At 41.6% G+C, this 16153-nt stretch overlaps 3 protein-coding genes across 13 annotated transcripts in view; 1 reads left to right on the forward strand and 2 right to left on the reverse strand.

The window, feature by feature from the left end:
• Positions 1-1146, reverse strand: part of wnk3 (WNK lysine deficient protein kinase 3) — a 38343-nt gene extending 37197 nt beyond the window's left edge. For all 10 annotated transcript variants that reach the window (XR_013077750.1, XR_013077749.1, XM_076742193.1 and 7 more), the window contains exon 1: positions 553-1146. The gene's annotated coding sequence lies outside the window, so the exon portion shown is untranslated. The remainder of the gene's footprint in view (positions 1-552) is intronic.
• Positions 1147-2855: 1709 nt separating this feature from the next.
• On the reverse strand, positions 2856-8515 carry fam3a (FAM3 metabolism regulating signaling molecule A). The gene is made up of 10 exons (XM_076740751.1): positions 8207-8515; positions 7657-7688; positions 7432-7539; positions 7232-7255; positions 6983-7109; positions 6540-6598; positions 6383-6433; positions 6188-6272; positions 5355-5481; positions 2856-4083 (listed from the first exon to the last, which is right to left on the reverse strand). The coding sequence occupies exons 2-10, from the start codon at positions 7667-7669 to the stop codon at positions 3985-3987; spliced, it is 693 nt and encodes a 230-aa protein (XP_076596866.1). The 5' UTR covers positions 7670-7688; positions 8207-8515; the 3' UTR covers positions 2856-3984.
• Positions 8516-8744: 229 nt separating this feature from the next.
• Positions 8745-14506, forward strand: idh3g (isocitrate dehydrogenase (NAD(+)) 3 non-catalytic subunit gamma). 2 transcript variants are annotated; one of them, XM_076740749.1, is made up of 13 exons: positions 8745-8862; positions 9079-9126; positions 9488-9499; positions 10390-10487; positions 10578-10693; positions 10823-10883; positions 11052-11184; positions 11726-11859; positions 11971-12073; positions 12173-12319; positions 12943-13037; positions 13139-13199; positions 13612-14506. In XM_076740749.1, exons 1-13 carry the CDS (start codon positions 8782-8784, stop codon positions 13711-13713), a joined length of 1191 nt encoding a protein of 396 aa, XP_076596864.1. In that variant the 5' UTR covers positions 8745-8781; the 3' UTR covers positions 13714-14506. The 2 variants fall into 2 exon arrangements, with proteins under 2 accessions (XP_076596864.1, XP_076596865.1); XM_076740750.1 differs by lacking the exon at positions 9488-9499.
• The last annotated feature ends 1647 nt before the right edge of the window (positions 14507-16153 follow it).

Raw genomic sequence — 16153 nt, forward strand, 5'->3', positions numbered from 1 at the left:
ACTGCCTCTGAAGCAGAATGCAACTAATGTATGTTATTTATAGGCCACAGCATACATGACACAGTGATGCCTGGATGTGCAGGCAGCATGAAGTGCAGCCATTGGCTAGCTGGTAGCTCAGCTGACTTCAGAAACGCCATGCAAACGGTGAAAGACACCAAGTACAATCAGCACACAGGGCGAGTGCACGGAGACTGGGGCGACTGACAGCAAATCATAAGCCCCAAACCTCCTGGCCTTTCGTGGCCTGAGCGCAGACAAATCATTCAAATGATGGGCGAAACAGTTGGTGTCCGAGGGCCTGTCAGCCAGGCTCCCCCGCAGGGCTGCACTTGACTTCAGTGTTTTTCTGTTTTTTTGGTTTTGTTTATTCTTCCCCACAGCATCCTTTATGTTATAAAAATAAGCAGCCACACGAGAGGACAAACACCCACTAAGCCATCTAGTAATGCTTAAACAGACTGAAAAATAATAATGTCTCACTGAGGAGAAGTGGAATCACGTATATGACCATTTGCTTTGTGACTGAAAATAACAACAAACATCACTCACCTAAATGCAGCATCGTAGCTCGTCGGTCCAGCGATACATTTAATAAAAAACGAGCTGTTAGCTAGCTAACTCACGGATAACTGGATTTTAATTATTCCTTTAAGCTTTTTACAAACGTAATTACACGAGATTTACACCGGGCTTTCCGCCTACAAAATTATTTTACACCCACTGAAAAAATACATTTACGAAAAACAAAAGAAACTTTAGAAAAAGATTCGCGGTTCCGCTGGGTTTTTTTTCCCCTCTATATATCCTACACGCTTGCCGCGGCGTTGAAAATCCCCACCGGAGCCGTCGAGCCTCGGTCTGTGTGAGAGACGGGCACAGAGCACTTGGTGTACGTGTTCCACTTCAGACGATGGTTTACAGATTTCCCCACTCGCTGCGCGGTTTGACGGCCCCAAGTTGTGCGACCGGCCATTCATGTGTACCCGAATAATGTCAGGAACTTATGTACATAATTTACAACGCACGACTCCAGCGGCCTTCAGCAGGTTCTCGTGAGTACTGCGCGCGCTCTGCCTGCCCGTTCTCACTTGCCACGGGGCTCACCATCATCCTCAGGACGAAGAAGACCGACCGTGAGCTCAGTCCACCAGCAGAGGGCGCTGCTGATACGTGTTTATATCCACGGCTTGTTACGTGACTCTGATGCTGCATTCAAGCGCTTCTCGTAAACTTCAATGGCCGTTAAGCGCAAACGGGCGTTCAGCCGTTTTCCTATCATTGACGTTAACGAGAATGTAAGGACATTTTAACACTTTTTATGGTTACTGCGTTTTTTGTTTTTTGTTTTTTTAGATAAGGCAGATGAATGACTAGATTAATCAAATCAAAAGTAACTAATATCACAGTATGATAAAATACTAGATTGCAAGTGAAAGTTCTGCGTTCAACTCCTTACTAGACTTACAAATACACAAGTGTTAGTATTAGAGTATACTTGAAGTGTCAAAAGTAAAAGTACTCCTTATGCAAAATGTTCCCACTGTGATATATTTTTTAAATATACTAACAATTTCAAATACTGTCAAGCAGATTAATTCACAAGAATGCAACATATTGTTTAAACTAATTATGTGTTTTACATGTAAAATCTTGACATGAGGAGTAATTACAGCTGTCAGATAAATGTAGGCAGAGTATTTCCTGTTTGAAATGTAGAAAATGGAAATGCTTAGTTAAAGCACAAATACCTCAGTGTAGTGTAGTTCTGGAGTAAAAGTACTGTTCTGTAGTTGTTCTGTAGTTTTTTCTGTAGCATTGCGTAATATTGTCTAAGATAATCCCACTTTTGTATGTATATCTGTATTCATGTAAATGGTGTAAAAAGCACAGTATTTACATGTGATATGTAGGGAAGTATACGTGTAAATTAGCATAAAATGAAAATAGTGCAGGTACCTCAAACTTTTACTTCAGTCTTTGATGTAGTTGGCTAAAGTCCACGACCGGTGAGCATGTATAAGTATATGTGTGGACATGTGTAAGCATATGTTTTCATTTCTTTATATTTCTTTTATGCTTCTCTTGTGGCATGTGCAAGCTGTGAACGATTTCCCTCCTCGGACACAAAGACTCTCTGTCTGTTCAGAACCTCTGTTTTTGTTCACTGCTCATATTCATGATGCATATAGGTGTCAAGTCTTGCTGCTATGACATTTCATCCCTATAAGCGAAATAAATATGCTGATATGCATCTCATATCAAACATTAATTGTGACATGACTACTGCTTAAAAAAAAAAAAAAAAGAGTAAATTTGAAAGTAGGCTCACAGAATAGCAATAATTATGATGAAGTCCAGGTGATAATATGAACAATTATATCATTATTCTTCCTCCACTGTTAACTCGTGGTCTCTGTCTCTCCCTTTGTACAACCCACAGTCCTGCACACAACACTGAACACACTCTTAAATCTACTGCTGGAAATCACGATTATTTCCAATAGCACTTTAAGGCGCCATAGCACATTTCAACGGGACAATGAAATTGATCGTGTTTGTCATAATAACGTTACAGCCTACCGATTGAGCGAGCAGCACGATTCTGTGCTGTCCCTGAATTCAAAGTCAGACCCTCGGTCAGACCTGAAATCCTCTACGTTCAGTGTGCAGTGTTTATCCCCACCATCACATATGCTCAGTGAAGCAAAAGCCTTGAGCAGAATGAACCGAGTAACCCCTGTAAGACCTTGACTTTTGTCGCCCTCTGGTGAATTTCTTCAAGTACGCCAGCCGACTCCTCTGAAGACCCATGACAATTTAAAAAAAAAAAAAAAAAAAAAAAAAAGACAAGAAATATTTGAACATTTTTATTCATGAGCATAGTTGTCACAATATAAAGAGACTGTAATGCTTTGTAGAAAAATCTTTACACGTAACAGAATTCGGACAGAGCAGCTAAAATGGACTTCAAACCAAACATATGAAATAAGACTTTTACTTCTATGCTTTTCCTACATGCCCGGTGGACACACTCAACATTTTTTTTTAAAAAAACACAACCACACATTTAGGTTGAAACCTTATACAAAGCACTCAGTGGAAAGATGCTTGCAGGCCTGAGAGATCATTAAAACCATGGGTGGTATTATGATGAACCCACACTGTGTACGTTTCTAATAAAGTATTAAAATAAATAGTTTTATCAAAGTAAAGTGATGAGCAAGGCCAAATTTGTCATAAGAAATGTAAACATGTGGCAAGAAATATCTGCAATGCATCAAGTTCTAAATAAACAATGCCAACTAACACAAGGCATAACAATATCACTGAAATATATGTCACAGGATGAAAATATATTAATGTATTTAAATATAAAATCTGCCAACAGGCCCCGGTGCTTCGGACATTTTAACTACTAGTGTACCTCAAATGTTTTTTCCTATGCTGACATGATTAGGTTTCCCAAAGCCTTAGTGTGAGACCAGTTAGGTGGTGTGGCTTTTACCTGCTGAACATTAAGTGTCATGCAAATGTCACAGTCCTGTTGCTCAATGATACTGACACCCTACAAGCGGGCTTGCAGAGAGGAAATACATCCATTTCCTACAACGGCTTTGGAAGACCTAAACCTAATCGTTCACTAGTCGCTGTTACACTTTGGTCATCAAGCATTTGTCCTCTCAAGATTCCCTTAACCATCGCAAACATTTTCATTGCTTCTACAACATGACTTCAGCTCAAAACCGGCTCACAAAGCTTAATTCACAAGTCCTCCACAAGTTCCAGCAGTTTTAAAAAAATATCAAGTCCCAAGACAATCTTTGCAGTCAGCTCGAGCCTCAGCCAAGAGAGGGAAAATTAAAATGTGGCCCGGATCTTGTATGGTTTCAGTCACTCGGCAGTTCCCTGGCTTTCTATCAGTCATCTGGATCCACTGCTGCCGCACCAGGTGTCACTGCGCTGTTTGTATGCGTCAGGCAATTATCCTTCCAGGGGTGCCCGCAGTGGAATGCAGCCATCCATCTCTAGAGACTCGGGCCAGCCTTCATACTTGTTGCTGCTCTTACTGTTCTTCATACGCTAATGGAAACAACCACAGGCAAACAGAGCGTATGTCAACAACAGACTGTGATCAGCTTCTCACTGCTGGACGACCAACATGGAGCGCTGAACAAGAACTGGACACGCTTTAGAAATTTAATACCACAATTTGGCTTTACAAAGTCGTTGGTGATGTGTGTGGGGCCATGAAAGGTTTCCAAAGCATACTGGAAGTAATGAGAGAGTCATAATTTCTGACTTTCTCATAAGCACATAAATGTGTCAGCGACAGAGGATTTGAAAACAGGACTTTTTTAAGTGCTTTACCATGAATCATACTGCACAACTTCATTTCAAGCTGGGACGCTTTCTAAATAACAGAATGCATTCATTTGCAAATGAACTGTGTTTACTGACAACAGCTTTATGAAGCGCTACAAAGGTCAAGTATTAATATCCTTTATACAGTCATGTGTTCACAAAGTGGTGAACCTCGCTCCATCCTCGCTTGTGAACGACTGAGCCTTTCCAGGATGTCCCTTTCATACCCAATCATGATACTATTACCTGTTACCAATGAACCTGTTTACCTGTGGAAGGTTCCAAACATTCCACAACTTTGCCAGTTTTAGTCGCTCCTGTCCCAACTTGCTTAAAACATGTTGCTGCATCAAATCCAGAATAAGCAGATATTTACAAACATCAATGAAGCTGATGAGGTCAAACATGAAATATACTGTCTTTGTGGTGTTCTCGTTGTGGTATCTGTCAAGAAGGATTACCTTATCATCACATTCTGTTTCACTTATATTTGACGTCCCAACTTTAAGGAATTACAGTCGTAACACTGATTAAAATAATAAAAAGATGAACAAGCTTGGAAGGTGGAAAAGTCATCAATCTCAGTGGTCAGAACAAGTCTTCAATACGCTTAAAGAAAATCAGCTGGCAAATACAAGTCTTATCATTCCTCATGTGTTGTCAAAATAACAGGATTGAATGTGAATATTCAATACGGTTATATGTTGCAGTTTAGTCTGTTGTGATTAATTATCTACAGAATACACTGCCACCAATACTACAAGCCTTACCCTTTTAATAATGCTCCATACGTGTGTCCTGCATATCTGTGAATGGCCTGTATCATGATACCATTGGAACTGTAAACAACAAGTCTTTGCACTTTATATGAGGACAGAGGGAGGATATATTTTTCACTGCATCATTAAGCAGTGAACTGTAGGCAAATCAGCAGCACCTCAAAGGGGCTGATGAATCTCTGTTCAGCAATAAGAGTAACAGTAACATACCTGCTCAAAGGGACTCTTGTTCTCAATACCCTTGGCCCCAACAAACACCCAGCTGTCTCTGAAGGCCAGGTCTTTCACCACTGTGCTCCCGAGCTCCTCAAACAGTCGCCGAGACTCGTCGTTCAACCTGTCACCAGAGAGGAGGATAAGGCAGCAGGTTAATGTTTATCAGGTGGGTTGGCTGCTCTTCTAAGCAGGAGGGATACAGGTTAATGCATGTGCTTAACCACTGTTAACTGTTACAGAAATTAAATGGGGCTTTTAGAATTCTCAGTCGGCTCCTCCTGGACTTTAACGGCATCTCCGCAGCACTTTCTGGCTCAACTCTGAGGTGTAATCACTGCACAGCCGTGACATGTTTTTCAGACGGAAGGCCTTTAAGGGTAACAAGGAGGGATTTATGGTCGTGCTCCTTCTGTTACTCCAAAAAGCATCAAATGTTTAATAACAAATTAACCAGCCATCAGATGTCATTTTAATGTAATACTGAAAATAAACAACTTGATGTTTGACACCATAAGGGCGCGTTCTTGACTCCTCACCTCCTTTTCCTCTTTCACAGAGTTTAACTTTGATCACAGGTGAACTGTCAGCTGATTAAATGTTAAAACTGACAATGGCCCTCCTGTTGTTGAGCTATTTAAAAGGGGTTTCTCTGTAGCAGTGCCACTTCAACATTTCATTCTACAATACATTTATTGAGTTATAACATGCAATATCCTTCAGCTTTATCTGACAACTTATCTCTGACAGTTGCTTTGAAATTTGTCTAAGGGGAGAAAATCAAGAGGGGGCTGCTGGACCTGAACGGATAGCACATCATGGATTCTTACTTTGTAGCTGGATCATCAAAGGAAGCCACGAACACGAGTGTTCCTTCATGAAGCGGCCGAAGAAACTTCAACAGGTCAGAAACATCTGAGGGCGAATATCAGATGTGTTATGAACTGTGGTTTATAGCTCGTTATTGCCAAGCCACATGTACCAGATGTGAAATCTATACTATATTAGTGTCTGGCTTTTATTACCTCCTGCCCACATATCAAATGTCTTTGTGGCCAAGAGCTCTCCCGTCACTCCTGGAGCAGAGAAACATGAGTCAGATGTTAAAATAACATAATTAATGGGAGCTTCAAATGTTAATGCAACACAGTTTGGTTAAAGGATGGAAGATGACACTGTTACCATTGACCAAAGCTATGTTGAGTCCTCGGCCAACATTGTTCTTCACACTGCTCACGAGCCTGCAAGACACGAACACGAGAGGCTGAAGCACCAACCGGGGCACTTCAGGAGAACATTTCGTTGCCTTCCACTTACACAGTAATCTACACACTTCAACACGCTGCGTGGCACTCCAGAAACAACAACAAATATATGTATAAAAGACCAAGACTACAGACAGAAATGGGGGGCAGACAGACTGAAAGAGTACTTGCATTCAGCTCCCCAGACAGACTTGGAGGCCTGGTTATGACAGCAAAGAGGGGAAAAAAGAACAGAGTGTGAAACAAAAAAAAGAAAGAAAGAAAGAAAGAAAGAAAGAAAGAAAAAAGAAAGAAAGAAAGGAAAAGAGACAGCAGAGACGTGGACATGGATAAAATAAACTGGTAAACACTGAATCTCACATCTTGTCCTCCAGGCAGATTTTGGGCCCGATGACGTTGGCAGCACCAGACACCAGACGGAAAGCCAAATGTTTTGGAGGACAGGGAGCTGAAAGTCCGCATTTATACCTCCGAGGGCGGAGTTCAGCTAAAACCAGCAGAACACAAGAGTCAGAGAAGGACGATAATAAGGATGCAACCTTACCATGCTGATACTTGGCAGGAGGGGTAGTCTTGAAATGGACATATCATAGAGTTTTGTCTACTTACCAGGTGTTGGTTCCTCACTTGCACCTGAAAAATACATAATTTTCAATCAAATGAACCACAAAAACACATAAACACGCATCAAGATTAAACCAACGCTTAAACCCTGCTGCTATCAATCAAGCTGAGAAAACCAGCGAATGTTGGCCATTTTTGTTTGCTATATTTTCTGTCAATCATGGCTTCAGAATGACTTCTCTTACCGCTGAAGAAATGGCGCACAGATGAACCGCTCTCCTTTCCAAATAAAGTGTTTGCCAGCAGCCAGGTGAGCCCCACCAACAGCAGCACGGCGACGGCTCTCAGGGGGCCTGTCAGGAGAAACAGGAAATGCCAGTTCAGGCGAAAGACACATGGGACTAGCACTGGATCAACAAGTTCCCACTGAGATGTAAAAAAAAAAAAAAAAACGAATGAAAATAACCAACCTGTTAATCTCATGATTCACAGTTTCATAGACCTGGACAGAAATCAAGAAACAAGGCACAACAGCAGCATTAAGGTTTGAATTTCAGCCAAGTTTGCAAAGTGAGTGTTCTTACATTTTCACAGAAAGTTTATTAAACAAGATGTGTTTTCATTTTCCATTCATGGTGGCAGAAGGTCTAAACAGAGTAAATAAAAGCTGCAGCTTAAAAAAGGAAATATGGAAAGAAAAGGTGGTCATGGAGAAAAACAAACAAATGCCAAAAAATTAAAGGCAGAATAAATTCTAAACGTTTTCCAAAACAAGCTATCTCTGTGTATATTTTTGGTTTTTATGTACTTTTCAAGAGCTTATCAAATAAATCAAATCTTGAAGCCACATCTTGAACAGAAAGATCTCAATCTGGAACAGTGGACATGTAAGATGGCTCTGCAGAGATGGCGCTGGAAGCAATGACAGGAACCCAAAACATGGCAAAGACGAGGAAGCCGAGGACAAGTCCTCTGACACCAAAACACATGCTCTCAGAAACGAGAGAGGACACGTCTTACCCTCTGTGTCCACGCTTCGGGTGAGAATTATCCCTTCTTGTCACCTCCGCTGGGATGTAATGAACGGTAAAGAAGAGCTGTTGCTCTTGCCACCCGGAACTTTCGACTATTTCTTGCGCTGTTTCCTCATGGAGGCTCTCCTGGTATCAAGCAGCTTTCATTGAGAAGATAGTCTGAAGCAAATATGCTCAGTCGACCATTGACACGAGGACTAATAGCCCGCTTTGAACAAGCATTGCAGAAATCCGGCTTGGCTTGTGTCTTCCGGATGTAACGCCAATCTCCACTGAACCCCAGTCCGTGACCACTGAGTCTGCGCGCGGAGGTGCATGTGATCAAAGAGTGTTTTAGGATTCAAACATTAGCTACGTTTCTTTTATTGTTTAACGAATGTGTAAATGACGAGCTTCCTTCCTAAAATCACCACGAAAGCTAACACGCCATAAATGACTAATTACATATTTGCACTGACGGAAACAAAACAAAATACATATGTATCATACATATATATGTTTATATATATGTCGCGCGAGACACCTCCTCCTTGTGTACGTAATCAGGTCTTCAAAATCAAGATGGCTGCCCCCAGTGCCGTGCTTTCGATGTCCAAAATCATTAAACCTTTTTGGGGTGGACGCCTTGGAAGTACGGTGAAAGTAAGACAAGACACGCTTTTTTTTGTCGCGGTCGTTGTCCCTGTTGTGTGGGTCCAAAATTAATCGACTGTTTCACCTGAACACAAGGTCATATGGTCGATATCGTGCAGTTGAACAAGCTAGCAGGCTTCTTCACTCCTTTTCACCATTGCCGTGCTTTTCTAGACAAACGTGAAATCCACGCTGGTGACCGTTGGTCTGTATTTTGTGTTTCAGGTATTTGGAACAACTCTGACAAGCCACAGGAATAAGACCTTGCTCACTGTGAGTAAATCACTGTATCTGAGTTTCAGTCGTGAAAATGACCGGATGTGATTTTGTCAATCTGCCACTGAAACACTGAATGACTTTATCGCGGTTCTTGCAATGCCTCAAAAAATCACTGCTACTCATTAAATGACCTGTTTCTAAGATGTATGGCCTTGGGTTAATCTCTGGAAGTGGCTCGGGACTTTTTAAAACCTGTTTTAATGTAATCTGGGAGTGCTAAACATCTGTTTCTCCACCCGTTTGGAGGAGGGGGGGGGGTTGATTTTCCTCTGTACTTGCTACTATCTGGATTCTCTCATGTAGCTGTCAAACTGACTCTTGTCCTGCTTTCCTTGCTGTCCATCTTCAACTACAGGGAGAAAACATTGTAAGTAGCTCACTCACTCTGACGTGGTTCACCGTACCGCAATGCATCACTTCACATACGAGAAAGAACATTACCTCTTCTATACTGGGGCTGTGTGATATAGAAAACATACCTATTAACAAAAACCAGAGGACCTACTGTCAACATTAATACGTGTACATCAAAATATCAGTAAGGTCATGGAATATCAAAATAATGGATGTGTCTGCATCAGTAATTCCAGTGTAATTCAAGTACATATATGATGACAGCTATAGGTGATTAACAGTGGTGATATGTTGCCTGGCCCTAAATAGCTCTATCAACTTTTTACTGCTCAACATAACCCTCCCACACTGACTTCCTTGTTGTCTTGGCCTTGTAGAACTGTACCAGTGATTTTGCATGGTGTAAATTGTGCATATTGTCATCATTTACCAAAGCATTTCAGATGTTTTTTCCTGATGATTTCCTACCTTCCATGCTGCCAGTACTTTTTCAACTTGGTGTGAAAATCCAGTTTTCACATATTTGAAAATTGCTTAAAATTGCAAATTTAGTAACTCAGCATAACTCAAATTCAGAATATCCTTTTCATCACTTCCACTTAGGTTCATCTTCCAATCTTCTTTAAATTGTGAATGAAATTCTTTCATTATCCTGGCTGTAACATAAATGTAACTAACAGTACTACACTTTTATTGTTGATCTGTCTTAAGAAGGCCTCTACAAGGTGATTTTCATATTGTATGTTCATTGATTTAATGGTGGTATGTTGGAAATCAATCTGAAAACAAATGGTAACATGTCAGCAACAGTGTATTTGTATGTAGGTCATTTATGCAAATAAAGCTATAAACTGCAGTTTATCTTCAGTGCTGTTAATAATGTCTAAAATGCCAATGTTACAGCCTCCTCCTGCAAAGTATGGAGGCAGGCACACTGTGACCCTCATACCTGGGGATGGAATCGGTCCAGAGCTGCTCAATCATGTCAGGGAGGTTTTCAGGTTGGTTAGACTTAAATTAAACCCTGTTCTAAGTGTTGAATGCAGACTGGTGGAGATTGCCTCACCATGTGGTTTGTATTCGTGCTTAAGGTTCAGCTGTGTTCCAGTGGACTTTGAAGTGGTGCATGTCAACTCTGCTTTGGAAACGGAGGATGATATCAATAATGCCATCACAGCCATCCGCCGTAATGGAGTTGCCCTCAAAGGTAAGCAAGCCTCTTTTTTTCTGTGTTAAAAACAGAATATGGAAAATATGAGAAGCACAGCCATGAGAAGCGTGCAGTTTAAGACCATGACGCTGAAGCTGAACTAACATTACTTAACTCTCCCGATAGGCAACATAGAAACCAAACATACCATGGCGCCATCTGTTAAATCCAGAAATAATCTCCTTCGGTAAGAGTTTTAATGAACTATTCAGTTGCCCTGATGAAGCCTCTCTTTTGTCACATGGCTTACATGGTTTCATAATTTGGCCCTTTTGCTCCTGGCAATGTCAGTTGACCCATGGTTTTTTCCTGACACCCCCACCACCCCTCTCTTGTTCCATGTGTGTATCAAAAGCACAAGTTTAGACCTGTATGCCAATGTGATGCACTGCCAGTCCCTCCCTGGAGTCCAGACTCGCCACAAGAACATTGACATCATGATCATCAGGGAGAACACAGAGGGAGAGTACAGCAGTCTGGAGCACGAGGTCAGGCAGAACAAAAACACAATCAAGTCTATTGTCTGCTGCAACACCAGCGTACACCCCGTCCTTTAAAGACCTCTTCTCTTTCTGTGTCTTTCTTCCTTCCCAACTATTTAAAGTACAGCATTTATTTGCCAAGGGAAAAACATCAGTCTGATACGCTTGATTTGTATTGGTGCAGATGATGACATTATTAAAAAGACCGATATTATCCAGACAGGACGGATCCACATTGAATAGTGTTTCTTTGTTGCCAACTGTATGAAATAACTACCTTTTTTTGAGACTTTTAGAACAGGATACAATTTGCACAAACCTAAAATGAATGTTGGTGTGTGGACATGTCTACTTAATTAAGACATGATGTGCAGTTACAGCCTGAAGTTGAGCTTTCATACAGAAGAAGGATCCAAGTTGGTTCTACACAGTTACACATGCAGCTTCACAAATAACTCAGAAAAATGTTATTGTTAATGTTATTAACAGCAACTACTTGAACTTAAATTTTCATTTATTGGTCATTCTCCTCGCTGTCATCTTTTAGAGTGTAGCAGGAGTAGTGGAGAGTCTCAAGATCATCACCAGGAACAATTCCCTCAGGATCGCGGAGTACGCCTTCCAACTGGCCAGGGAGAAAGGTCGTCGTAGGGTCACTGCCGTACACAAGGCCAACATCATGTGAGTTACTCTGACGCAAACGTATCATGCAAGTCTGCCTCCTGAGTCTTATATAATATTGTGAGTTTCTTTGTGCTGGAAATGATGAGTGTGGTCTTTCTGCTCCAACAGGAAGCTCGGCGATGGCTTGTTCCTGCAGTGTTGCAGAGAAGTGGCCTCTGGTTACCCAGACATCACATTTGACAGCATGATTGTGGACAACACCACCATGCAGGTGACAGGAGATTAAATGACACACGCCTGGAGGCTGGAAAAGTTTTTACATGTTGCAATATCTAAATGATTCACCTGCCACACATTGTTTGTTTTTTAGCTGGTGTCCAAGCCCCAGCAGTTTGATGTGATGGTGATGCCCAATCTGTACGGGAACGTGGTGAGCAACGTGTGTGCAGGCCTGGTGGGAGGGCCTGGCCTTGTGCCCGGGGCTAACTATGGCCGTGATTATGCTGTCTTTGAAACGGTGAGTGTTTGGCAGTTCATGCTTAGCAGGGCACTGTCCCCTCTGTTTTTTGATAGAATGAAAAATACATGAATCCTGTCTGTTTCATAGACCGCATATAAAGATGGATGATGCATCCCCACTTTGTGCCCTTGTACAAAAATGAAGCAAAAATATCCTGCGCACAGGTGAAGCTATCTTCATTTGGAGGCACAATCTGCGCAGTGGGTGGAGTGTGAAGCCGCCGTATCGAGGTCCCACCCATACAACCGCCCGACTCAATCACGAGCATACATGATCTGTCAGTCATGATGTCACATCCCCTTTTTATAGCATTAAATAACGAATTAAAACTAAATGTATTAGTCCAATTAAAACCAAACATCAGAAGATGACAGAAACCAACTTTGGGAAATATTAACTTAACTTAAATTTTTTTTTAGTTTGGCTCATGTCCCATTCATTAACATGGAGGGGGTGGGGTTTATGAGCTATACTGCAGCCAGCCACCAGGAGGCGATTGAGATGTTTTGGCTTCGCTTACTATGAGCTGTCATGTCATGTATCTGTATACAGTCAATGGTCTGTCTGACATTTTCTAAGATGTTTGTGTCTTTCTTGCCCTTTTTTTCTGTGTCTCTCAGGCCACAAGGAACACAGGGAAGAGTATTGCGGACAGGAATATTGCTAACCCCACCGCCATGCTGCTAGCCAGTTGCATGATGCTGGACCACCTCAAGTAAGCTTTGTCACATAAAATATTTTCAGTGGTTCCATCTGAGATGTAAAGTTGTGACTGTGCTATGGCAATAATGTAAATAATTCAATTAATGTCTTCAGGCTTTATGACCACGCAAGTTCGATCCGAAACGCTGTCCTCACCACCATGAATGAAACCAGGGTATGTCCTCCTTCACTGACAGGCCTCTCTCCTCACCTGTCCCGCTGCCGTAAAGCTAACAGGCCTTTGTTGTGAGACAGAGGCTTAGAGGCCCTGGGTTCAGGTTTAGTATGCATCACAGTACATTCACACAAAGCAGCATTGTGTCCTTTCAATGCCACAAAGCTGTTATGAAGTGCTACACTGTATGGTATCTGATTTTACTTTGTGTGGCATTGGCATTAATTACGGTCCTTGAGCGCATTTAAAACCCTGATCTGCTAATCATCCAGGGCACCAGACTGGCTGCCGCATCTGCTGAAATGTTACATTTTTTCCAGAGCGGGCAAAAAAAATGTGAACCACCCTGACAAGTACAACAAGACTCATTCCACAGTTTAAAGTTTTCTTTCCTCTGCTTTTTTTCTTGCAGTTGCACACAGCTGATATCGGGGGTCAGGGCACCACGTCAGAGGTGGTCCAGTCCATCATGAGGATCATCCAGAGTAAAGGGCAGCTCACAGCGGAGCTCTAAACCTGCTGGGTTTACAGTATTTTGTCTCGTTCACACGGCTTACTGACTGTACAAACGGCCTTTTATCCACACCTGGGCGTTTCACATGTAATAATGACCTTTCCCAGACTGGTTTTGACAGCATTTGCTTTTAATAAAATTCCAATCTCGTACCTCTTAAGTGATAAATCCCGCTGTAAGGACAGACTGGACATCTTTTCAGAGTCCATAGGGTTCATGCAGTTGAAAATTTGTTCTTTCAAAGGTCTCTTTTGCAGTATCACCAAACACGTGTTATGGTCAGAAATATCCAAATATCCTGGTACATACATGCATTGTCCACTCTGCAGTCCTCAGTGTGGATCCTTACTTATTTTCTAAATGATGACTATGTTACAGCCTTTTCAATCAACCAAAATGTGCAATGTTCACTTCACGCCTTCACTTTTATTTGTCGTACTGTAACTTAAATATCAAGCTCCCTGTTATTTACTGTCCTGTCCTGTGTGTTCACATCAGATCAACTGTACTATAACAAATCGTGTGATGTAGCCATGTCATATATACTGTATCATCAGAGGACATCAAGTAACTGCTATTAAAGCTGAACTGTTAATGTTTGTGCCATAACATGACTTTCGCCGAAGTTTGGATCAAATCATTAAAATATACCGTTGTCTTAAAGTCTCACTAGGCAAAAGCCAAAGGTTTAAAGCCTGATATGAAGATACAGTTTTTTTTTTATTATAGCTGTGGATGGGTATGTATATTGTATAACACAAATATTATCAATAAAGAACTTATCTACCTTAAAGTGATCTTTTTGCTCTCTCAAGTTTTAAAGCTAAGCTAAAATTGTGTGTGTGTGTTCTACATCTAATTCTTATTCTTGTTATTACTGTTTGTAACAACATAATTTCACTCTCAATAAAGTTATATCTTATATATGTAGACACACACACACACATATATATATATATATTCAAAGAAAGAAGCTGAGTTCCAGCTTCTTGCTTTGGATAAAGATCATTTAGCTTCAATAAGATAAAGCTCACTGATCCTTCTTCTGTTTGTTTTACAATTTCACGCCCCATCAGAATCTTACTTACAACACTGGATGACAAGTTGCCATTTTACATTGCATCACTAGGTGGCGTCAGCACATTCTAGAGTTGCCACTCAACTGTAACTTGGAGCAGGTTGTGCAGAACTATATGCATGCGTGTCCTGTTACACCTTCTGACAAGGACAAAATGTAGAATATATGCAATCAGTGGATCATGTGAATGCGCATGTTGTGATTGCACTGACTGCAGTGTGAAAAAGCTGCAGGGAAAATGGGATGCAAGGCTCTCTGGCAGGCAGATTGTCTCAGACAACTGGGATATTTCTTGTAATTTTCATATGATTTCTAGGAATCTGGCTTCAGACTGCGTGTTTCCAAGACTGAAGTGAGGGATTTTGGCTTTCCTCTGTTGAAATTATCCTCTGCATAAAACCAGACCATTTATTATATTTTCAACCTGGTAAAACCAAACCATCCATTTCGGTTTCATCTAGTTTTTCAAATACTCTCACCACACAGTCATATGAAGAACGAGTGCTCAGGTTCTGTGAGCCAGAGGATGCAGAAGGAGGAGGAGGAGATAGATTTAGTGGTACATCATTCAGCAGTGACCCCCTGTGCACATATATTGTACAAATAATCCCAGTCCGCCTCTCTATCTCTGATAAGGCCTGCAGTCTCAGGGGTACATCCCATTGTAATGGCACAGGCCAATTTCTCATGTGTCCAATTCTGTGGGAAAGTTACAAGCTGTTCCCTCTGTTAGGACATTTGCATATTGAGCAAAGAAATCCTTTATGATTAGACTCCTTCTTTTTTTAGATGTAGCTGTCTTCTGGAATCAACAACCATCCGGTGTACAATGTCCGAAATGTGCAAGGAATTACTATGTACGCTGGCCTCAGCCAATTGGCTGTCTTTTAGCTGTTTTTCTTCATCTCAATCCATGTCAGTAACTCACTTTAGAGACAGCGAGTTGGCTCTTAAATGTCGTCACTCTTTTTCGTTTAGAATCAGTCTTTTTTGTTGTGCTTTCTGTAAGAGGTTCTCCCACTCTGGGCCAGCTTTTCCTCATTATCATATTCCACTCGGGCTATTTACCTCGCTGTACCTCACATTACTCCTCATCACTGTACACGGAGCTACTCACTCTCTCCCTTGTCGCCCCTCACTTCTTGGTCCCCCCCGCCTCGGGCCTCAGCTGGAGCCGGGCCATGAAGCAGATGGTCGGAGAGGAAGATCCAAACCACCTACCACTTGACCTTTATGGGTCACCGTTCAGTCCTCGTAAAAACCTGCGAAGGGGCCCAACCTGCTGTGCAGTTTTTAAAGCCTTTAAAGGGTTGATTCACCCAAATTACAAATACAAATCTCACAAATCCCAAAGTTGTCAAG

Source organism: Chaetodon auriga, chromosome 10 (assembly GCF_051107435.1).
Source record: "Chaetodon auriga isolate fChaAug3 chromosome 10, fChaAug3.hap1, whole genome shotgun sequence".
Lineage (NCBI taxonomy): Eukaryota > Metazoa > Chordata > Actinopteri > Chaetodontiformes > Chaetodontidae > Chaetodon > Chaetodon auriga.